Source organism: Mobula hypostoma, chromosome 26 (genome assembly GCF_963921235.1).
Source record: "Mobula hypostoma chromosome 26, sMobHyp1.1, whole genome shotgun sequence".
Classification (NCBI taxonomy): Eukaryota; Metazoa; Chordata; class Chondrichthyes; order Myliobatiformes; family Myliobatidae; genus Mobula; species Mobula hypostoma.
Genome location: NC_086122.1, coordinates 22,332,772 through 22,357,789, shown reverse-complemented (window position 1 = coordinate 22,357,789; position 25,018 = coordinate 22,332,772). Strand labels below are relative to the sequence as shown.

The 25,018-nt window shown below is 43.1% G+C and overlaps 1 protein-coding gene across 12 annotated transcripts in view; it reads right to left on the bottom strand.

The window, feature by feature from the left end:
• LOC134338201 (disks large-associated protein 2-like) overlaps positions 1–25,018 on the bottom strand; it is a 787,855-nt gene that overhangs the window by 27,435 nt on the left and 735,402 nt on the right. For all 12 annotated transcript variants that reach the window (XM_063033864.1, XM_063033863.1, XM_063033857.1 and 9 more), the window contains 2 exons: positions 13,505–13,742; positions 4,091–4,431 (listed from right to left, as the gene is read on the bottom strand). In XM_063033864.1, coding sequence (XP_062889934.1) covers positions 4,091–4,431; positions 13,505–13,742 — 579 coding nt within the window. The remainder of the gene's footprint in view (positions 1–4,090; positions 4,432–13,504; positions 13,743–25,018) is intronic.

Below are 25,018 nucleotides of genomic sequence, written 5' to 3'. Positions count from 1 at the left end.
GATGATGGATTGAGCTGTGGGCCTAGCACAGAGGAAGTTAAAATAGGAAACAGGAATGGCATCATGAATGTAATGGATTAAGATACATACTTTCAAATATAGATGCATGCATCCCCAACAGTAGGCAGCTCAATGGCTGATATCATTTCCAATAAGAAGATAGTGACATTTTTTTAAAATGCAAATTCTTTTTTCAACCCAGAAAATAATAAATAATACATTGCTGTACAAAATAGTTTTGTCTCTGTTTTGTCTGCACCATTTTGTAGAAGACATCTTTTTTTGTTTACTGCAAGCAAACTGTTTTCAGTTCGAAGTATTCATTTGTTCTCCTTGTTTCAGTATTTTACAACCAAGCTCATATTCCGACATTCAGAACTCTTTCACATTTTCCCAAGGTTATTAAAAAAATGCTACACATGTAAACCCACGATTAGAGGTAAGTGTTTAGTTCTTTGGGACTGGTTGGTAATGTATACTAGAAAACTGCACATTCCCAGACCATGAATTACTGTTCATTAACAAAAGGAATGGTAGTTAGGGAAAGGGAAGTTGGCAATACTTTGCTTTTAACTCATGGTTATCAGAAAAAACAAGACACACAGGTACATTCCTTATGATGTTGTCCTGATGTCACAAAGTTGCTTATGACATCATGAACTAACTAAAGTACCTTCACTGGTCCAAGATATTAAAGACAGTAGTCCTGCAATTAGCATTCCTTCCACAAAGACATTGTTACAGTAGAAACATAGTGGCAGTCAGAATTACTGTACAAGTCTCATGATGTGATATTGTCTAACTAATGCGATGACACCTTGTGATGTAATTGAGCTGTTTAATATGACGTGCCACCATGTTAGGGCTGGTTTCCTAAACAGCTTTGAGCCAGCTGCGGATGCGATAACAGAGATACTACGGGACCTCACACTCACAAGTAGCTAATTGTGCAAAGTAACAACAGCGAGTTCACTCTGGAAGCCGAGGGCCCATTGACTGTGAATCCACAAGTCCGCTGTCCTGGGGTTGCAGGGCTGTGTATGTGGGTGGGCGGCGAGGAGGAATGGGACTTGTTTAGATGTTGCTGCTGTTTTGGCTTGGGACGTTTCATTTCGTTATGTTCCGCTGGGCATTTTGGACATGCAACGTTGGTGCCAGAACATGTAGTGACTTGCACGTCCTTAACTTGTGTTGGTTGTTAACACAAAGGACACATTTGACTCTATGCTTCTATATACACGTGATTAATAAATCTGCAAATAAATAAATAATACTAGTCCCAGAGAACAGATTGCGTAAATCTCAGGAACATAAGGGGGAGGCTTTAACTCAAGGAGAGCAGCTGGCTAACGTAGAAAATATACCAAATTTGGGAAATTGCCATTGCAAAGCCAGTATCAGAATAGTCTCCTCTTCTTGAAGGACCTGTTGGAGGTGGAGGATGGCATGACTGTAACTGCAGAGCATAATAAGCATCAGTTTTGCAATTCTATAACTTCATTTGTGTACAAAGGGGCTTAGGACAGGGTCAGGAATGAAAACTGCAGATGCTGGAAGTTACCCATTTTGACAGAAGGAGTTAATTACAGGAATGAACTTTCCTGGGCCATGTTGACACGTGGGAAACTTCCCCAGCTTTCCCTTCCGAGGGCAACAGGTCAACTTGCATTGGTTGTTGCTGCCACGCTCCAAAGGGAACTGCTGGCGCATGACGGTTCCACGGTAGGTGAGCCTCTGGCGCATGTTTCCCAATGGATGTGCACATTAAATTTGGGGATATGTGCTTGCCTTGCCCCGACTCCAGGTTCCATCGAGAGCTTAGTGGCCAAGTCTAGAAGTGCCAGGATTTCCCGACACTGCAAGTGCTGGAATCTGGGATAACAAGACAATCTGCTGGAGGAACTTAGTGGGTTCAGCAACATCTGTAGGGGATCAGTATCTTCATAATTCCTTCCCCTCCCCACAGATACAGTTCAACCCACTGAGTACCTCCAGCACATTGTTTTCTCCCTCAACAATGAGATGGGGATCCATTTTAGTGATCTTGGATTATGGTCTATCCACGGCCTCCTCTACTGTAAAGATGAAGCCACACTCAGGTTGGAGGGGCAACACCTTATATTCCATCTGGGTAGCCTCCAACCTGATGGCATAAGCATTGACTTCTCTAACTTCCATTAATGCCCCTCCTCTCCCTTGTACCCCATCCGTTATTGCCCATCCTCTGGGCTTCTCCCCTCCCCCTTTCTTTCTCCCTAGGCCTCCTGTCGCATGATCCTCTCATATCCCTTCTGCTAATCAACTGTCCAGCTCTTGGCTCCATCCCTCCCCCTCCTGTCTTCTCCTATCATTTCGGATCTCCCCCTCCCCCTCCCACTTTCAAATCTCTTACTAGCTCTTCTTTCAGTTAGTCCTGACGAAGGGTCTCGGCCTGAAACGTCGACTGTCCCTCTTCCTAGAGCTGCTGCCTGGCCTGCTGCGTTCACCAGCAACTTTTATGTGTGTTGATCAAAAGCTTATATTCATTCTATAAGAATCTCTAATCTGGAAATTATGAGGAAACTGAGCTATTTATTTTTAATTTGTCTTACTTTATGTTAAAGCTTTAATAATCTTATAGTGTTTTAATGTATCTTTAGTCAATTTTATCACTTATTTCTTAAAATGTTGCAAATATTTTTTAATTTAAAAAAGGCAAAATTCAATTTCAATGATTTTTAAATGTTTCTGAATATTACAAACATTTAAAAATTGCTGGCCAGCCTGTAGCTGTGGCTTCACTGCCAGCTTTGTCTCTTGTCAAAAGCAGTCCGTACGTTCTGGGCTAATGATTCATTGCTAAAGGCTGGCTGAACCTCACAACGTCCTTCCCTGATACAGGTGGGAAAGGAGGGGCTGCTGAGGGTATATTTACTCAATTGGCCCTCTGCATCCAGACCATGCATTGCGACTCGTGAGACTAAGCATCTGGATGAATCCAACTTGATTCAGACCCACAGTCAAAGGAGTCAGCATGGGAGGCCTTGCTGCCCTTTCCTCAATTCAACCACGCTATCCTCACATGGAGATAGTTGGAAACTGCCCGTCATCTTTGTGCATGTGACCATTTATGCATTTGACCACATGCATTTTTGTGCACGTCATCTAAAGAATCTTAGAATGGTCAGCACTGATGACAGCGTTGGCCGTGATTGGCTGGAAGAGGATTTTGAGCTGAATAAATCATATGACGTGTGCTCATAGATACGTGTGTATCTATGATATTTGCACGTTCATACTCCTTCACAGTGTTAAGAAGCTAAACGTTAGTTAAAGTATTTTGTTCTGTATCCTTGATAAGAGCAATTAAATGTGAGATATTGGAACCAAAATAGTCCATTAATGTTTAAAGGAGCAACATGTAATATGATTGAATGTGTCCTGGATTCTATTTCTTTTGACACAGAGGTTGACAGCTGTGAAAAATCCTTGCTGAAATAACTCTCATTAAACATCTTAGTCCTTGATCAGAAAGATAAAGGGAAGTTTTGTCTTGGTAAGTTTCTTGAAAACCAGTAATAGTAAAATAATATTGGCTGAGGAATTACATTGCTAGAGCCCTTTTTTATTCAACTCCACAGAAATGAATTGGGCCTTTCCCAGAATAAAGTACAATAAACGCCATTCCCAGTTTATTTTTCATCTTCGCGTAACCCTGTCAGGAAATCATCAGCTTAAGTTGTGCTTGTACATCTGGTGCTCGTCAATTGAGAACACCCTTGTAAACTTCCTTTGATAAGTCTCATTATTTTCGTTTATCCTTCAGCCTCATTTTGTTGACTTCCTGAGCCATCAGAAGCAAGGTTCTGATCTCCATCCACACCCATCACATGGCAGCTTAAACTTTAGGCCTTTAGGACTTAACGATTGCACCCTGCAACTCTCAGGGCCCAAACAGGGCCTCCTGTATTCAAACTTACAATCCCATTTCAGACGCTCTCACCAAATCAACAGGAGCAAATCAAGTGGGCTTTACATTCATTAAGGCAATAAAACAAATACGTCAATTTATCAATTCTCATTCTGTTAAAGAGTTAATAATGTGATTAACCTGTATCCCGACAGACGACCGCCACTTCCTTTGGCGTGGCTGTAGCTTTGGCTCATCGCGACTCAGGACGCCTTTATTAATTCCAGTTCCCTCGGAGCTCTTCATTGAAGAACGACTTGGGGCGAAGGATTCCAAGGCCAGGTTCAGTGCTTTGGTACTGTCGAGACTGTCCATTGAATTGCACTGAGATTTAATGTCTTTTGACCAGGAAGTGGGCCGGTTCACCTCATTCTGAAAGTAGGCATCCTGGGTTGACTCTGTGCTGCTCTGGGCTGTCACTGAAATGATTGGTTTTGTAGCCATTCGCGGAGGAACTGGAGGAGCTTTCTTATAATTAAATGCTGGAAATTTGGTTTCAAGACAGAAACTTGTTAGAATACAGAATTCAACAGCTTACCTTTAGAGTGACACTGTTACCAAGACATCAAATGGATGAAAATGCACCACTGCTGCATGATGGGATATGATTCCTTATTATGGAGGCCTGATCCTCCCGGGGAGAAGTTTGCCCCTTGCATCATAATGCTATCAGAGTAGTCAGTGACAAGATTTCAATCTGCCAATGTAAATGGATGGTCCCCTTTGGTATAGGAAATATTACAACCCAAGAAAAACAAGTAGCAATAGGCCATTTCGTCCTCTGTACCTGCTCCTCCATTCAGTAGGATCAGGCTGACCAGCACCCCCTTTCGGTAATAACCTTGCTTCCCTTAACACCCAAAAACTTATCACTCTCTTTTTGAGTTAGCCTGCACAGTCCTGGGAAGAAGGTTTTAAGATTTACTGTCCTCTTGCTTTTTTTTCCTCATTCCTGAAAGGCCATGTTCTTATATTTAAACCACGAGTTCTAGATATTCCCAGCAGGTAAAAATATTCTTGTACCCCATTAGAATGTTGATCATCACATATTTTTAAAAATTTGAGAGGATTGGGCCAGTTTGCGTAATTCTTCTTTACGGGGAACAACTGTCTTCACTGAAACTGGTATGGTGAACACTCATTACACTCCCTCAATTGGAAATACTGTACATCCTTTCATACATTGGGAGGCCAGCAATCTCCAAGGCAGCATTACATACATTTTACATTTGGAATGACAATGATATATTTCACAGGCTCATTTTGTTCATCTGGTCCAGACGCTTTAATGAAGGTCTGCTCCAACTGTGTGTTACATTAATTTGCTTACAGGCAAGGACCCTCACCTCACAGTTTGTCTAAATTTCTGATTCTCATTTCAATACTTTAACTTCCAATCTCCTATCCATGAAAAGTGGACCTTATTGTCTAGGGAAAAAGCTGGAGTGCTTTGGCAATGCTATTGCCGTTGGCTGCTGACGTTTGTCTTTTTCATCTGGCCTTTATTCAATGATCTTATGAGTAGCATGTGATGGACAGAATTTCACACTTGGTGAGCAAGTCAAGAGAAAAAGTAAAAACAGTGCAGGGCAAAATAATATGTTTTCATGTTACCATGAATAAATACTTCTATGGCTCTAGAATTCCCTTCCTTTTAACATTTATCAACAGTTTATAGATTCAAAGGAACCACCAGGAAAGGATTCAGGACATGGAAATAGCAGGGCAGTGCGGACAGGCTGAAGAATGCAACGTTATGTTTTTGAAAGCAAGCTGGAAGCATTCACGGAGAGGAAATCTGTCTGCTTGTTGGGTATTGTCATGGATAATGCAATTTCTGTCATCTGTCTACCTTAGTTGAATACAAATACAACATATGATTGGCGCAGGTTCACTGTGATCATATTTAATTCAAGTTTGCTCAGATTTAAAGAATTATACTTTCCAAATGCAGACTTAATTGTTTCTAGTTTTCTCTTTGTCTGTGGAGAGACTCGTTCTGGAGCGAAGCTCATTGGCATCCTGACCCTCTCATACATTGACTGCTATACAGGGACTACTTCCTGCTCAATAGTCAAAAATGCTCCAAGTGATTCAGGCAGCAACCCCACTATCATCTTGTGGTAACTGCTGTATATGTTTTGCCAGTGATGCTCACAGTTTGAGCACGAAAGTTCAGGAGACTTAGTTCTGATGCTTCCTGTTATGAATTTACGTTCCTGGGAATCTATTTCTGTGCTTATATACAGTATAAAAACTTCCATTACAAGGAGGGCACGATAGTGCCTCCACTTTGACAAACTTTTCAAACTTCTATAGATGTGCAGAGGAGAGTACATTGACTGGTTGCATCACAGCCTGGAATAGAAACAGCAATGCCCTTGAGCAGAAAAGTCGATAAAAAGTAGTTGATACAGCTCAGTCCATCACAGGTAAAGTCTTTCCCACCTCTGAGTATACTTTCAAGGAGTGCTGTTGCAGGAAAGCAGCATCCATCATCAAGGACCCTTATCATCCAGGCTACGCTCTCTTCTCACTGCTGCCATCAGGAAGGAGGTACAGGAGCTTTAGGTATCGCACCACCGTGTCTAGTATCAGCTAGTACCCCTCAACCATCAGGCTCTTGAACCAGAAGGTTCACTCAACTTCATTTACCCCAACACTGAACTGTTTCCACAACCTATGGACTCACTTTCAAGAACTCTACAAATCATGTTTTTGACTTTATTGCTTAATTATTTATTTATTATTAATCTGTCTATTTTTCTCTTTTTTGTATTTACAGTTTGCTGCCTTTTACACATTGGTTGTTTGTGGTATTTCATAGATTCTAACGTGTTTCATTGTATTTATTGTGAATGCCCACAAGAAAATGGATCGCAGCATAGTGTATGGCGACATATATATACTTTGGTGATAAATTTACTTTAGACTTTGAAATTTGAACTGTTTTCTGGAATATAAACCAACAATTTCAGAATCATATGGATGAGGCGTGAAGAAGATGAAAAAATCTCTTTGCTTAAATAATGTGGAGTATATCTTTGATTCAGGGAGGAGGCTATGGAGCATTCACACCAGGACCACCAGACTGAAAAAAACAGTTACTTTCCCCAAGCAGTAAGACTGATCAGCACCTCCACCAACTAACCCATCCCTCCATGAACCCACAATGACTACTCTATCATTTCCTCTCTAGCCTTGTGCCTAGTGTCACTTTATGGACGTACATTAAATCCAAGTATTTAAGCTATCTTATGTATTTATACAGCATTTATTATATTTTTTAATATTGTGTTCATTATCCTACTGTGTTTTTGTGCTGCATCGCATCTGGAGTAACAATTATTTCATTCTCCCTTACACCTATGTACTGGAAATGACATTAAACAATATTGAATCTTGAACAGGCAAGTTCAGGGATGGTATTGGTTTGTATTGACTATTAAGATTCATATTGACTCAGTCGTGTATCCTGATGAAATCAAAGAGAAATTCAGAGAGCCAGGGCTCAAAGCTGAATTTCGGATGATAGCTCTATTACTAAATTGAGAAATATACCAAGTGAATCTAATTGGCTCCTTTGGAAAAAGGCTTCAAAATGGTCTGCTAGTTAGTAATCTGAGGAGCTGTCATGACAATCAGCTGGACTACTCGGCTGGACAATTCTTCATCAACAATAGCGGAGACCAACAAAAGAAAGAGTGAGTCAGATCTCTATGATGATACTTCACATCTATTGATTTCTGACGCTACACAATAAATCCTCTTACTACCCTCATTAAGCTCCTCTCAGGCAACATCTGTGTGAGAGACACCTTGAGCATCGGCTCATTCTCAAGCTTGAATCTAGGAAGTAAAATTAGTGTAGCTCTCAAATTTTCAAACATTTTTGCCAAGCATCTCATGAAATGAAATGTTCCTGAAAATAATTTGTTTTCTACAGACAAGAGCGAAATAGAATTATCTCAGGCTGAGCTTTCTGGTAACATAGAGAACTAGTTCAAAACTTTCACATGCCCCCGTTTCATACTGATCTCCTTCTGACCTTCAATCATAATCCAAAGCACAAACAGCTAAGGAGTTTTTCCCAGAACGGCAATTAATATTTCCCACAGCAACAATTGCTTATCCTGCGATACTTTTCTAATTGAAAAATCTATATCTGGATGCATCAGCTAGCTTGGCAAATGAGATCTTGTCAACAGTTCGATATAGTCTTGATGGGTTCTATTTCAAGCTAAATGCAGTATTGCAAGGGACTTTTGCTAGAAATTGCTGCTTAAGAGACTGAGGGAACAATTCAATTCCCATTTCAATTCCCATATGGCTAAGGGTGAATGCTAGAAGAAAATGTAACTCACACTCCCTGTGTGTTGTATCCTGTCAATCACTGTGCAAAATAGAATGTTGAATATGCTAATATTATGCAATGCACATAGATATTATCAATCTTGCACAATTGCATTCACTTCTTTTTGAAATCATTCCCTAGTAATTCTGTGAGTTGGTTGAAACTGAGGGCAGGAGCCAAGCTTTTGTTCTATATTTCTGTTGACATCAGGCTTCTGGAGCCCTATTGATCTGCAATACAATCCACAGGAGTTAAGGTCAGTGTAGAATACAGCCAACAGGTCCTACCTTATTCTGCAGATAAAATCTGGTCTATTAAAGCAATGAGAAATTTGGCTGGATTATGGAGATGCAATCTGGAGGTATTGAACAGTGGAAAATATTATTCTGGTTATCGCAGCACTGCCCAAGAATTGTCTAAACTGCAGGCAAAAGCCAAGCTAAAAAAAAAATTACCATCCAGAGTTGCCCGTTTCAATTTATTGTGTTTTTTTTAATTGTATATGACGGGTTGTTAAACACTGAGATTCATTTTACTTCTTAGAACCCTTAACATTTTCCAGGGTTTCCTTGGCACCTTCTGCAGGGGTGCATCATCCTGTCACTGGACAGTGCACTGTTTTAGTCACAGACCGTCAACCTACAAATTCATTTGTATCTGGTGCAAAGAGCTGGGCACTACCTGGTTGACCTTACACAAGGCAAGGCCCATCCCTTTTATGATGCTGCAATTCTCGGTGCGTAAGGGACTTTCCAGGGTTGTGGATGGTCCAGGAGGACAAGACAAGAGAGGTGAGATCAGGAAGCGTATGGAGTGAGGATGACCCATTGATAATGGAGTCTGGGGTCGTGTGGTATTAATGGGCTGGGTGTATTTAGCCCTCCAGGCCTGTACGGGGAGCAGGAGAGAGTTGGGCTCCTAGGTTTCTCCAGCACCTGAATTTGTTAATTGTTCTTTTAACGAGAATCATTAATTCCATCCCTGGTGCTTTCCGTTTAATCACGTTAAGTTTGTTTTGGACTGGCATGGGGTTTCAACATTTTGTGATGAAGTGGACGGCCGATCAGTGTTCATTGCGGGGTCCTGGTTTTCCAAATGTTACATCCTGTGGTGTCGCTCAGTTGAACCACTGAGGTTTTGTTGGAGCTCTTATCAATAAATCTTGGTCATCATCTCTTCATCGGAGTCTTGTCTTTCCTCCACCCTTGGGTTCAGTCCTTGCCATGTGGACCATGACACTGGGGGTTTGACATTACAGATGAAGATGTCCATAATGACAGGTCGGGATGTAGGGGTAATCAGTCGTCAGTATCAGAGTTGAGGGCATGTATTAGTCACTGGGACCTGGAACTGGGAATTGTCAGGGAAGTGGATGGGACAGTTAATAAATTCCTGCATGGGTTCTCACTGGGGTAATCAATACTGGGAGTACTTTGGTTGATTTGTAGATGAGCGGGCAGGTACAGGGGAGGGAATAGGTGCAGGTGAGTTTCACACAACCCAAGACTCCATGACCATTGATTATCAATGGGCTACCCTTACTCCAAAAACTCTGCCGTCTCACCTCTCTTGTTTGTTCTCCCTGAACCCACCACAACCCCAGAAAATCCTTTATGCACTCAGAATTCCCGCATCATACAGGGGACAGGCCTTTCCTTGTGTTGGTCAACCAGGCAATGCCCAGCTCTTTAGACACCAGATACAAATGAATTTGTATGTTGATGGTCTGTGACTAAAACTGTGCACTGTGCAGTGACTGAATGACATGCCCTATAAGAGGTGACAAGGAAATCCTAGAAAATGATGAGGGTATGCATGTATCTAGATGATACGGAGATTGTTACCAAAGGGACAGCAGTTGTTGGAGGAGGTAGAGTGGGACAAAATTAGAGCAGCAAGTAAAGGAGTAAAGGGCCATAACGGCCATCTCCAACGGGATCCCACCACCAAGCACATCTTTCCATTCCACCACATTCCCCACCTCACCACCACTTTCTGCAGGGATTGCTCCCTATGCGACTCCCTTCTCCATTTTCTCCTCCCTACTGATCTCCCTCCTGGTACTTATGCTTGCAAGCAGAACAAGTGCTATGCCTGCCCCTGCACCTCCTCTCTCACTACTATTCAGGGCCCCAAACAGTCCTTCCAGGTGAGGCGGCACTTCACCTGTGAGTCTGTACTGTGTCCGGTGCTCCCGGTGTGGCCTCCTGTACACTGGCGAGACCTGACGTAGATTGGGAGACCACTTCGCCTAGAACCTATCTCCATCCGTGAGAAAGACCAGGATTTTCCATCGGCCCTCCATTTCAACTCCACTTCCCATTCCCATCCCAACATGTCAGTCTATGGCCTCCTCTACTGCGGCGATGAGACCACAATCAGGCTGGAGGAGCAACACTTTACATTTCGTCTGGGTAGCCTCCAACCTGATGGCATGATCATCGATTTCTCAAACTTCTGGTAATTGTCCCCACCCCCCCGCCCTTCACTATTCCCACTTTCCCGTTTCCCTCTCCCAGCTTACCTCGTTATCTGCCCATCACCTCCCTTTTCTCTTCCCTTTCTTCCATGGTCTTCCCCATTCTCTAGCCCTTTATCTCTTTCACCAATCAAACTTCCAACTCCTTACTTCCCCCCTCCCAGTTTCACTTATCACCTGCCACCTTGCACTTCTCCCTCTTCTCCTCTCACCTTTTTGCTCTGACCTCTTCTTTTTCTCGGTCCTGATGAACAGTCCAAAGTGTGGACTGTTTACTTTTTTTCCTGTAAATGCTGCCTGGTCGGCAGAGTTCCTCCAAATTTGTGTGTGTGTGATGCTTGGATTTCCTGCATCTGCAGATTTTCTCATGTTAAAGGGAACCTACTGGAGCCAGGTCCTCTGTGTGGGGCCAGTACCAGAGAAGAGAGACTCCCTTAGGTGTACGAAACCCTTGTCAATTTGTGAATGCTTTGATATAATACAACCTCATTTCTCTTTGCACACTTGCTGTGAATATTGCACTGTGAAATCCATAAATTTATGTGCACCTGACAAGAAAAACATCTACACAAATGTGACGCACAATGTGAAATGCACTTCCAATATCTGGAGTTGCCAATTTCAACCCAGAATCTCCATGAAAAGTGGGACTTTAAGTACAAGCACGATATTCTGCAGATGCTGAAAATCTTGAGCATCAGACACAAAATGGTGGAAGAACCCAGCAAGTCAGGCAGCATTTATGGAGGGGAATAAGCAGTCAATATTTCAGGCCAAGACCCTTCATCAGGACTGGAAAGAGAAAAAGGGCAGACAGGGTGAAACTGAAAGGGAATTTCAAGGTAAATATCCTTGAGGTCTTGAAGCACCAATATTTTCCAGACTATAATTAGTGAAACTTGCAAAGTGCAGTCTAACGAAACAGCAATGATTAGTCAAAAAAAAAGTCTTGCCCAAGAATGGAGTTTTTCTTGCTTATGCAAGTTCAAAACTATTCTTATTTTGGGATCCAATCTTTAGAGAATCTATTTCCAGGTTAAAAGCAGAAAAGCCTTTATAACTACTTGAACAACATCCTTGAAAAGAATACTGCTCACTATAGCAGTGTGAAATTCTGGCCTTCAAACTTCTCGTAGACTCTCTGAAGGTTATCACAACTGCTTTATGAAGGATTTATGACCTGAAGCAAATGAATTGTGTCTGCCCAAGTTCATTTGCAATTTGACACATATCTATAAATTGGATGCCCGAGCCTGGAGATCAGATTATAGTTTTAATTTTGAACAGACGTAAGGTTAAGGCAGTAAAGCTGTGGGGGGATTTACTTTGACTTGAGATCTATTATTGTAGGAACTGAGTTGACAGACCTTAGCACTTAGCTCTAATCCAAACTGTACTTTTCATAGTGATAACCCCATCACCTCCTGCATTTAACTTGCAGGATTTGATAAAGTACAATAAATAACTGAGTTCTTCAGTATAGCAACTGAAGTGCTTGAGTTAAATATAATCTATCTCACCTCTTGCTCAGTCAATTGAATTCAGAATAAAATCTAAAACAGGACTTTAACTGTATTATTATTTTAACGTCAGGATGCATTTGCCATGCTGATACAAAGGAGCAGTATTACTGCTCTGAAATACTTCTGGGAAGAATGAATTTTCAGAAAACACTTCTTCCACTAATCTAAATACTAAATGATACTGAATCGAAGAGAGCATTTTCTGTCCTTGGAAGGCGAGTGGTAATTTTCTTCCATTGCATCAAGGGAAGTCATAGTGCAAAGTTCTTGACCTGTGACCCTCCCAACATTCTTGAAACACAACTCTGGCTGAATAAGATGGCAGAAAGAACCCCAAGTAAATATCCCTATTTTAACGCAATAGGAAATCAAAAGACTGATGAATTATGTCAGGGAAGATCTGCACTAGCAAGAAGTCATAGAGGAATACAGTATGGAAACAGACTCTTTGGCCCAACTCGTCAATTCCAACCAAGGTGCCCGCACAGCTAGTTCCAGTTGCCAGCCTTAGCCCCATATCCAGATAAACCCCACCTATCCATGTACCTATGCAAGTGCCATTTGAATGCTGTTTATTGTACCTACCTCAGCCACTTTCTCTGACAGCTCAAACCATATCCCTTGTATGAAGAAGTTGTCCCTTGGATCCCTTTTGAATTTTTCACCTTTATGTAGTTTATTTATTTATTGAGATACAGCACCAAATAGGCCCTTCCAGCCATTTGACCCATGCCACCGAGCAATCCCCTGACTTAACCCTAGCCTGATCACAGGACAATTTACAATGACCAGTCAACCTCCAACCGGCGGTACATCCTTGGACTACGGGAGGAAACTAGAGCACCCAGAGGAAACCCACATGGTCACATGGAGAACGTGCAAACGCCTTACAGGAAGCGGCGGGAGTTGAACCAGGGTTGCCTGTACTGTAAAGCATTATGCTAACCACTGCTCTATCATCCCATTATGTCTGGATGCATATTTACAAGTCATTTCAGGAAAATGTTGAACAGAAACCCTTGTAGCTTATTTGAACTCTATCTAAATAGAGAAAAGTAAACACTGTTTCTGTAGTCTCTGCATTATTTTCTGATACAAAGAGCTCAAAATGAGTTGGGAAGATGAGTCTGTGGAAATGAATAGGCTGGATTCACTTCATTTAAAAATGGTTGTCCAGTATCCTTGCTAACAGTACTTACATGCACTAGGTTTAATAGCACTGACACTTGTAGTAGGCATCATGGGTGCTGATATAGAAAATACAGACAAGCAGTCATCATCCTGTGAGCAACCAGCTTGGATGGCACGTAAGTAGCTGTGACTTCGCATGCGAAAGCAACCAGGCAGGTCGAGAGCCTCCACAGCCTGCGATTCCACTTCACCAAAGACTGACTCACACACCACTTCAAATGGCCTGTTCAAATCAGCATTATCAACCTGTTGTGAAGCGAACACATTCCAATTAATGCAAGCAAATTTGTTCCACATTATCTTGTTAAACTTTTAACAATGCTTAATGCATCAAAGCTGGAAATAGTTCTTCTTAAGCCAGGAAATTGTCTGCATAAGATGCACTTTAGTACCCACTGCCAATCCTCATGAACTGTTTCTCCACTCCAACACTTCTCAGGATAAAGTTCCCAGTCATAGTTGGTGATGTGCAGTTACTGGAATAGTGGATTACGCACAAACATTGCATCTCTAAAATCAGGGTCTAAGTCCATTTCTGACTAACGATCTAGTGTCTGTTGGTTGTACAATTTCTATGAAACCATAGAACCTCCAGGAAACATGCTCCAGGATGCAGTTTAATTAGAAAGCTTATGTGACAGCCTACGAGAGGAATTGCATGAGATTTCAGAAAAGGTGATTTGGAGGTGATAGAACTACTCTGCTGAGAAATGGGCCAAGGGACAAATTTGAACAGCCTCCACATGCGCTCTGAAGGCTGATTTATACCTGTGTGTACTAGCTTACGCCGTAGCCTATGCAAGTGGGCTACGCCGTTGTGAGCATTTATACTTGTGCGTTGGTGTGTCTGCAATTCACCGCCAAAACGCTAGTTGGCGGTGGGGTTTCTGTGCCACTGTGTTGAGTTTCTTCATGTTGAAACTCAACACCAAGAAACTCAAACTTCAAACAATGGCGACTGAAACTGAAGGAGGGTGAAATTTTCTGTGCTTGTCCGGCCACTGAGAGACATGGACGAGGAAATGCATTTCAAATATTTTCGGTTGTCGGCGGGTAGATTTGACGATTTGGTTCATCGTCTCCAACCATTTATTTCGCATCAGTGTACACATAGTATACTCAGAGACTGGCAATCACCATTCGAGTTTTAGCTTCAGGTGGAAGTCAACAGGCTGTAGGAGCTAGCTACAAACTGGCATCAAGCACAGGGTCTTCCATAATTTCGGAGGTCTGTAAAGCTTTATGGAAAGCATTGCAGCCAGAGTTCCTTCCCTGCCCTTCAGTTGCCCAATGGGAAGCTATTGCAGCGTAGGAGGAAATGTGATGCTACCAAGCGGACCAATCACAGTTGTTGCGGTCTGCGTCACCACGACACGTAGTTACATTTTGGGAGAGGTGCGCGTTAGGCTACGGTGTAGGGTTCGGCGTAGAGTACAGCTTAGGGTACACGGCTATGGTGTACATTTGATGCACAAGTATAAATCAGCCTTAAGGATACCTCATGTAACCCAAGCACAATGATGAGGAAATCTAAGGTATGAGGAGAGTCACCAAGTGCTGACATACCCGCTAGTCACTTTCTAGTATTTACTGCAGTAATGTCCACGCAGGTGCTTTATGTTTCCTTTAATCTGAGACAAAGCGTAATGTTGAGATTAGGTGCCCAAATGTTCTGGTCAAAGTTTTTTTTTCCATGATATATATCTTGTAAGGTTGCCAGAATCTAAAGAGAAAAATGTCTATGTATGCCCTTTCAACAGAGCTCCTGCCCTTCTTCTGGTGCTCCAAAGTTAAGATTTATTATCTAGTACTAGTTCAAGCATTAGCATTGCTTTACTTGAATGTTTATCCTTATACTAACTGCTTCAGAAAAATCTGACTAGATTTAGTTTAGGCACTAACCTGGGGGTCCATGGACCCCTTGCTTAATGGTATTGGTCCATGGCATAAAAAAGGTTGGAAACTCTTCATTTAGGGTGACATTGTGTGTGAAATCAACACACGTTTTTATATCTAACAACAAATTTCTTGAGGACAACGGCATAATTTGTGAAACTGCCAGTCAGCTATTATCTTCCTCCAATCTTGGACAGCCACAAAGATGTAATATTATTGGGGAGATTCAGTCAACTACAATATGACCTTTACTTCTGCAGCAAGTTCATGAAGATACCTGGCTTTACATAGATTTAACTGCTCAACAATCACAATGTCAAATCCAGCCTATTTTGAGTCCCTGACTACAGTGAAGCCCTCACAAAATAGAAGTTTACAAGAAATAAAATAGCCAATGTATACTGTGGAGGTTTTGTGAGACATGGATTAAAGTTACTTTTATCCCAGAAGAAATTTCCTTCAACACTGGTGTGACGAGAATACACATAGATTAAGATGTTAGCTGTCCTGTGCTGGCACCAGTGGGATCAGCAGTTGGTCTGCCATCTGTCTTCAGGAGAAAGAGAGATAAGGAAAACAATGGAGCAGGATTTGGAGATGTTAATGAAGGGACGGGAGAGTTTAACGGAAGGAGAGCTGTCAAGATCGGCTCCCCCTTTGAACCCTGAACTATTTGAAGTGATGGACAGGCGATACCCCAGCAGGGGGATAAAAAGGGACAGGTTCGCTAAGGCAAGACAGACATGACACCACGAGGTAACGAGACCCTGGAAGCGGTGCGCCTCCCATAAGTTGGTGGCAAGTTTTGGAGGGCTGGTCGCGGGACCAAGCCATAGACGCACAGAGTGGAAAGGCACGATCGGCGGGAACCTGGTGTGTGTGTCCACCCTTGCCTGGGTGCCAGGTTCACCGCAGAGAAACGATCGTATCTGGAAACGGAGAGGTCATGGTCGGTGACCTCAGAAGACATCACAAAGGGCTCGCCCAAAAGCTGACTGCGAAGAATATCGAAGGTCTGTGTGGAAGCCGTTTGAATATTCATTCGTTTTGCTCTCTTTCTCCTTCCCCCCACTGTCCATCTCCCACGGCAGTGATTACTGTGAACCGAACTGAATTCAATTGAACTGAACTTTGCGTCACTTTGAAACTGGTCATTTACCCCTAGACGGCGATAGAGCTTGATTGATCCTGTTATCCTAATTCTGTGTACATGTGTGTTTATCATTGCTGAACTGTTGCATTTATTATCCTTTTGATTAGAGTACTGTGTTGCTTGTTTCTTTAATAAAACTTTCTTAGTTCTAGTAATCCAGACTCCAACTGAGTGATCCATTTCTGCTGGTTTGGCAACCCAGTTACAGGGTACGTAACATAAGTGGGGTTCTCGTCCGCGATTTTGAACGCTAAATTTGGGACGGAGTAAATTGATTAGGTTAAAATTCCCGAAAGAAAGAAAAGACAAACAGCAAAAATGGAGGTTGAGGAATTTATAAAGGCGCCGACCTTGGAGGCATTAGAGGATGCCAGGAAATTGGAATTGGCAGCTGTGGCCAAACGGCTGAATCTTGCTAAGGGGAAGTCGACAATGAGGAGAGAGGAGATACACAGAGCTATCGCAGAGCACTATGTATCTAAAGGTGTGTTTCCCCAAGGGGAGCTGGAGGTGTTGTCTATTGAAAAACCTGCTGGAGACGCGGTACAGGTGCAGCTTGAAAAACTGAGACTTGAGCACGAGTTCCGGGTACGGCAGTTAGAACACGAAAAGAAGCAGTTAGAAAGGCAGGAGAAAGAGAGAGAGTTAGAAAGGCAGGAGAGAGAGAGAGAGAGACAGTTGGAGCGAGAGGAGAAAGAGAGGGAAAGGGAATTCGAGCTGGAGAAGTTAAGGATAAGGGCAGAGCTGGGGCCCGTGCCGAACCAAGGTGGAGGGTTCCGGGCGACCCAGGAGGTTAGGCTGGTTCCCCCATTTGACGATACCGACGTGGATCGGTACTTTCTCCATTTCGAAAAAGTTGCTACAAGTCAGGACTGGCCGAGGGATAAGTGGGCTGTTTTGCTTCAGAGTGTACTGAAAGGGAAAGCCCAACAAGCTTACGCAGCTTTGTCCGCGGAAGATGCCCAGAGGTATGAGGTGGTGAAAGAGGCAATCCTCAGGATTTATGAATTGGTCCCAGAGGCATACCGGCAGAGGTTCTGGAATGCGAGGAAGCAGTGGGACCGCACGTAGTTAGAGTTTGCCTGTGAGATGCAGACATATTGTGAGTGTTGGTGTGCCTCGAAGGGAGTAGAGGGGGATTATGACAGACTGCTACAGCTCATCCTGATTGAGCAGTTTAAAGGTTGTGTCCCTGAGGGTATGAGACCCTACCTCGATGAGAAAGAGGCAGCCACGTTAGCCGCAACTACTAAGTTTGCGGATGAGTATGCGTTGACGCATAAAATGAAGTTTGCCCCGAGTAAATGCTACCAGAAGGGTAGTCAGGATGGTGGGGAGAGTCCGCCAGAAAAGTCAGAAAGTAAGCCGGGGACTAGTGAGAAGGATAAGGTAGACCGGGAGCAGTCTGGTAGGAAGTCTCCTGGGGTCGTCTGTTATAATTGTGGGAAAGTCGGACACTTTGCGTCCAGGTGCTTTGCCCCAAAGAAGGAGACGGGAAAAGGAAAAACAGCGATTTTGACTGGCTGTATAGAGATGGTAAATGAACCGCTAGGAGAGGAAAGGTCTGCCAAAGTTCAGGAGGGGCGCGAGAGGTTCATCTCGGCCGGATTGGTGTCAGTGAAGGAGGGATTAAACCCAGTTCCAGTGCGGATCTGGAGAGACACGGGAGCGTGTCAGTCATTGATATTGAAGAGTGTATTAGAGTTTAGCTCAGAGACCCAGACTGGGAAGGTCAAGGTGAAAGGTATTGTGGGAGGGACAGAGGCAGTCCTTTGCACCAGATACACCTACAAAGCAACTTGGTCTCTGGACTAGTCACGATCGGGGTGAGGCCCAAATTACCGATGAAAGGCGTGGAAGTCTTGCTCGGTAATGACCTCGCCGGGGGAATTGTGTTCCCAGCCGTGAGATTGACAGGTCAGCCTGCCAGCATTGAGGCCCCGCCCATGGACTCACAGGTTCATTACGGGACTGCAGTAGTAAATTTAGCTGAGACGTTTCTGCCAGCCTTGTACGAGAAGGGGGTAGAAAGTGAAAAGAAGGAGTGTAGTGAGACAAGAGGTAGTGAGGGAGCTGGGACAGACGTAGCATTAGCCAGGAAAGAATTTGTGCAGGCGCAGGAGCGAGACGAGGGGCTGATGGCTTTGGCGGAGACAGCTCTCTCTGACGCAGAATTAAAAAGGGAACCAGTAGGCTATTGTGTGGAGGAGGAAGTGCTAAGGAAGAAAGGGAGACCAAGTACCGTACCCGCAGATGAGGAATGGGGGGTGGTGCAAAAGAGTTATGGGGATGAGATTTTTAACCTGGCCCACGAGGTACCCCCCGGTGGACATTTTGCGGTACTGGAGGGAACAGTTGGTGGAATCATGAAAGAGGTTTACCGGCTGCACCGGAGGAAGGATGTTATTGATTATGGCAGGCGCGAACTGAGACGGTCACAGGCTTTTGATATGCTAACAAACCTAGTCGGTGTTAGCGCGGAAATCAATGAAGCTAGGGTCTCCCTGATAAGAGAAAAAAACCATTTTGAAAAGATGAGTATGGTATCGACCAGATGGGAGAAGGCTATTGTTTTGGCCACCTCTGCTGATAAGGTCTCTCCCTTAATCCCCGAACAAAGCAACTCTTTAGGAGAAGTAATTAAACGACTCGCACACGTGTGTTTGATTGTCCCGAGGCGATGCAAAGAACTGGGACGCTGGGTGGTGTTTGTTACACTAGGCCAGCCTAGTGAGCAACATTCCTATAGAATGAGTAATTCAGTGACGAAAGGGCTGATGAACACAGAGGTGTGTATTGGCGATGTAATACGGCTGTCTGAAGCCAGCTTGATAGTAAACCTTGAAAAAAATGATTTCAGCCACACAAAGGTCACTTATCTGGGAATTGTGGTGACACAGGGGCAGCTGGCAGCGATGCAAGCTACAGTGCGGGCTATCTCTGACATCCCAACCCCGACAGACAAGAGGGCCCTCAGAAGGCTCTTGGAGATGGTGGGGTACTGTAGGAAGTTTTGCAATAATTCTGCGGTTACTACCCCTCCCCCTCCTACTAAGCCCTTGCGAGAGAAAACTAAGTCAGAATGGGACGACCCTTGTTATTGTGGTCTGGGACGAAACCCAATGAGAGGTTACATTGATCGCAATTCATCAGTGTTTTTGGCCACTATGAAGTTGGCTAAGTTGGAGCCTGGTCGAAGGGATTATTAATAACACATATAAAAGGAACAGAAAATGTGATGGCTGACTGTCTGTCAGGTGTTGACAACTTCAAATTCACTTTACTAGCCAAATAGCTGATAAAGATGTATATTTGTGTGTATCAAATAATGTATTCATGTTTGTAATTTTTACCCCGGTAAAAATCCTTAAAGGTGGGAGGTGTGACGAGAATACACATAGATTAAGATGTTAGCTGTCCTGTGCTGGCACCAGTGGGATCAGCAGTTGGTCTGCCACCTGTCTTCAGGAGAAAGAGAGATAAGGAAAACAATGGAGCAGCATTTGGAGATGTTAATGAAGGGACGAGAGAGTTTAACGGAAGGAGAGCTGTCAAGATCGGCTCCCCCTTTGAACCCTGAACTGTTTGAAGTGATGGACAGGTGATACCCCAGCAGGGGGATAAAAAGGGACAGGTTCGCTAAGGCAAGACAGACACGACACCACGAGGTAACGAGACCCCGGAAGTTTTGGAGGGCTGGTCTCAGGACCAAGCCATAGACGCACAGGGTGGAAAGGCACGATCGGCAGGAACCTGGTGTGTGTGTCCACCCTTGCCTGGGTGCCAGGTTCACCGCAGAGAAACGATCGTATCTGGAAACGGAGAGGTCATGGTCGGTGACCTCAGAAGACATCACAAAGGGCTCGCCTGAAAGCTGACTGCGAAGAATATCGAAGGTCTGTGTGGAAGCCATTTGAATTTTCATTCGTTTTGCTCTCTTTCTCCTTCCCCCCACTGTCCATCTCCCACGACAGTGATTACTGCGAACCGAACTGAATTCAATTGAACTGAACTTTGCATCACTTTGAAACTGGTCATTTACCCCTAGACAACGATAGAGCTTGATTAATCCTGTTATCCTAATTCTGTGTACATGTGTGTTTATCATTGCTGAACTGTTGCATTTATTATCCTTTTGATTAGAGTACTGTGTTGCTTGTTTCTTTAATAAAACTTTCTTAGTTCTAGTAATCCAGACTCCAACTGAGTGATCCATTTCTGCTGGTTTGGCAACCCAGTTACGGGGTACGTAACATAAACTGGAAATCCATCCACCGAGATTGGTTGAGTTGTTGAGTCTTTGTGATTTAACTGCTATGTTGAACTCCTGTTAAATACAGCTAACTGGTTCATAGGTAAGTGTTGTACAGCTTGACTGAGAACCTTGCAAACTGAGGAGTTTACTGGATTGCCCTAGATGTTGTAGAGGTGGCAATAGTAGTATAACTAATCATTTCCAAGCTTGTGCTGAAGTCCTTAAGCCTTGGCTGCGTTATTTGTTTTTTGATGGATGGTTGAAATACAAACAGTTCCTGGAACATCCCGAGCCTTTCGAAGAGAACCCACAATTAGAGATCCTTTTGCAACAAAGACTAATAAGCCTTAGTCAAGATTCATTGGATGTAGCTGACAATGCAAGCCCCTCCAAAAAAAAATTCTGACTATATACGTCACACAAAAATTAGATGTATCTTCTTTCACGCTACTTTTTGCTCTGCCTCATAAACCTGACCTGCACCAGAGGCACGATCTGGAAGGCAAATTTAAGGAAAGCAAAATGAAGGCATTGTTGTTGCTGCTTTGTTAATCACTTGACAAAAATATATTAACTGGGCTCAGCATGAATGCATTCATTGTTATAGTACTGAGATAATAAGTGTTCTTTCTTCCACAGATCAAATTTAATAGTCACACACATAACTAACTGAAAAATGGACCTAATATTACTAGCTGTATGCTGTTCTTAATGTAAAAGGCATCATTAATTCCAATCATTACAGCACTTCTGCATTAGAAACAGAGAAAAAAGTACAGAACTGGGAAGAGACCGAATCATTTTCTTCCTTGTATCAAGTGATCCTTTCCTGGAATGAATAGGTGAATAATTCTTCAGCAATAAGGAGCAACGCCTTACTGTTTGAAATGTATATGTAACTCTATGAGCTGGAAAAGGAGCAATATTAACTCTGAATATTCATCACAGTGTAGATTAAAGATTAAAAATATTCCATCACTCCTCCCCCATGAAAATATTCAGCTCTTCATAACTGTTACGTTTCCCCAGGCAATATTCTTCCAAATATTTTTTCTATTATTTCTAACTGAGATATGCAGCATTAATTGCATTTGCCCCAGCAAATGTTGTTTAACTTGAGCAACTGTGATGGTATGTACCAATTCATCATAACTGAAATGTCTCACAGGGGGAGAAGTGCAGCTGCATTGCACTAGACTACAGATGGTAATGGGATGAACAATCACTTCATTTGTTCTGAGAATCAAATGAAGCAATTGTTCATCCCATTACCACCTGTATTCAAATCATAGATGGAGTCTACTTCTCTAATAAGTTATCACGGGAATTTGAAATCTAACCTAAATAATCAGAGGGGATCTTACTCAATACCTCAACAGGAACACCACACATACACTGCCAATCTAGACTGGCTTCAAACTTAGAACCCTTATGTTATGTTATGCAGCTTCAAAACATTAAGCTAATTTAAAAGACACAGGAGTCCGAAATGTGAGTCCATATTTGTGTTTACTTTATGTGAAGCGTGCGCACTTATCACATGGTAGTGCGATGATGTTTGCAATTTATGTGAGACCATAAGACCATAAGACAAAGGAGCAGAAGTCAGCCATTCGGCCCATCGAGTCTGCTCCGCCATTTTATCATGAGCTGATCCATTCTCCCATTTAGTCCCACTCCCCCACCTTCTCACCATAACCTTTGATGCCCTGGCCACTCAGATACCTATCAATCTCTGCCTTAAATACACCCAATGACTTGGCCTCCCCTGCCCCATGGCAACAAATTCCATAGATTCACCAACCTCTGGCTAAAAAACTTTCTTTGCATCTCTATTCTGAATGGGCGCCCTTCAATCCTTAAGTCATGCCCTCTCGTACTAGACTCCCCCATCATGGGAAACAACTTTGCCACATCCACTCTGTCCATGCCTTTCAACATTCGAAATGTTTCTATGAGGTCTCACCTCATTCTTCTAAACTCCAAGGAATACAGTCCAAGAGCAGACAAACGTTCCTCATATGTTAACCCTCTCATTCCCAGAATCATTCTAGTGAATCTTCTCTGTACCCTCTCCAACGTCAGCACATCCTTTCTTAAATAAGGAGACCAAAACTGCCCACAGTACTCCAAGTGAGGTCTCACCAGCGCCTTATAGGGCCTCAACATCACATCCCTGCTCCTATACTCTATTCCTCTAGAAATGAATGCCAACATTGCATTTGCCTTCTTCACTACTGATTCAACCTGGAGGTTAACTTTAAGGGAATCCTGTACAAGGACTCCCAAGTCCCGTTGCATCTCAGAACTTTCAATTCTTTTAAATAATAATCTGCCCATTTATTTCTTCTGTCAAAGTGCATAACCATACACTTTCCAATATTGTATTTCATTTGCCACTTCTCTGTCCATTCTTCCAATCTATCCAAGTCTCTCTGTAGACTCTCCGTTTCCTCAGCACTACCGGCCCCTCCACCTATCTTCGTATTGTCAGCAAACTTAGCCACAAAGCCATCTATTCCATAATCCAAATCGTTGATGTACAATGTAAAAAGAAGCGGCCCCCACACGGACCCCTGTGGAACACCACTGGTAACCGGCAGCCAACCAGAATAGGATCCCTTTATTCCCACTCTCTGTTTCCTGCCAATCAGCCAACACTCTATCCACGTATGTAACTTTCCTGTAATTCCATGGGCTCTTATCTTGTTAAGTAGCCTCATGTGGCACCTTGTCAAGGGCCTTCTGAAAATCCAAATATACAACATCCACTGCATCTCCCTTGTCTAGCCTACTGGTAATTTCCTCAAAAAATTGTAATAGGTTTGTCAGGCAGGATTTTCCTTTAAGGAATCCATGCTGAGTTCTGCCTATCTTGTCATATGCCTCCAGGTACTCTGTAACCTCATCCTTGACAATTGACTCCAACAACTTCCCAACCACCGATGTCAAGCTAACAGGTCTATAATTTTCTTTTTGCTTCCTTGCCCCCTTCTTAAATAGCGGAGTGACATTTGCAATCTTCCAGTCCTCCGGAACCATGCCAGAATCTATCGACTTTTGAAAGATCATCGCTAATGCCTCCGCAATCTCCACTGCTACTTCCTTCAGAACATCCGGGTGCATTCCATCTGGTCCAGGAGATTTATCTACCTTTAGACTATTCAGCTTCCTGAGTACTTTCTCTGTCGTAATTGTGACTGCGCACACTTCTCTTCCCTGCCACCCTTGAGTATCCGGTATACTGCTGATGTCTTCCTCAGTGAAGACTGATGCAAAATACTCATTTAGTTCCTCTGCCATCTCCTTATCTCCCATTACAATTTATCCAGCATCATTTTCTATTGGTCCTATATCTACTCTCACCTGTCTTTTACTCCTTATATACTTGAAAAAGCTTTTAGTATCCTCTTTGATATTATTTGCTAGCTTCCTTTCATAGTTAATCTTTTCCCTCTTAATGACCTTCTTAGTTTCCTTTTGTAAGGTTTTAAAAACTTCCCAATCCTCTGTCTTCCCACTAATTTTTGCTTCCTTGTATGCCCTCTCCTTTTCTTTAACTTTGGCTTTGACTTCTCTTGTCAACCACAGTTGCATCCTTTTTCCATTCGAAAATTTCTTCTTTTTTGGAATATACCTGTCTTGCACCTTCCTCACTTCTCGCATAAACTCCAGCCACTGCTGCTCTGCCGTCTTTCCCGCCAGTGTCCCTTTCCAGTCAACTTTGGCCAGTTCCTCTCTCATGCCACTGTAATTTCCTTTACTCCACTGAAATACTGACACATCAGATTTCGGCTTCTCTTTTTCAAATTTCACAGTGAACTCAATCATTTTATGATCACTGTCTCCTAAGGGTTCCTTTACCTTAATCTCTCTAATCACCTCCGGTTTATTACACAATACCCAATCCAGTACAGCCAATCCCGTAGTGGGCTCAACAACAAGCTGTTCTAAAAAGCCATCTCACAGACATTCTACAAATTCTCTCTCTTGAGATCCAGTGCCGACCTGATTTTCCCAATCCACTCGCATGTTAAAATCCCCCACAATTATCATAACACTGCCCTTCTGACAAGCCTTTTCTATTTCCTCTTGTAATTTGTAGTCCACATCCCTGCAGCTGTTTGGAGGCCTATGAATAACTGCCATCAGGGTCCTTTTACCCCTGCGATTTCTTAGCTCAACCCATAAAGATTCTGCACCTTCTGATCCTATATC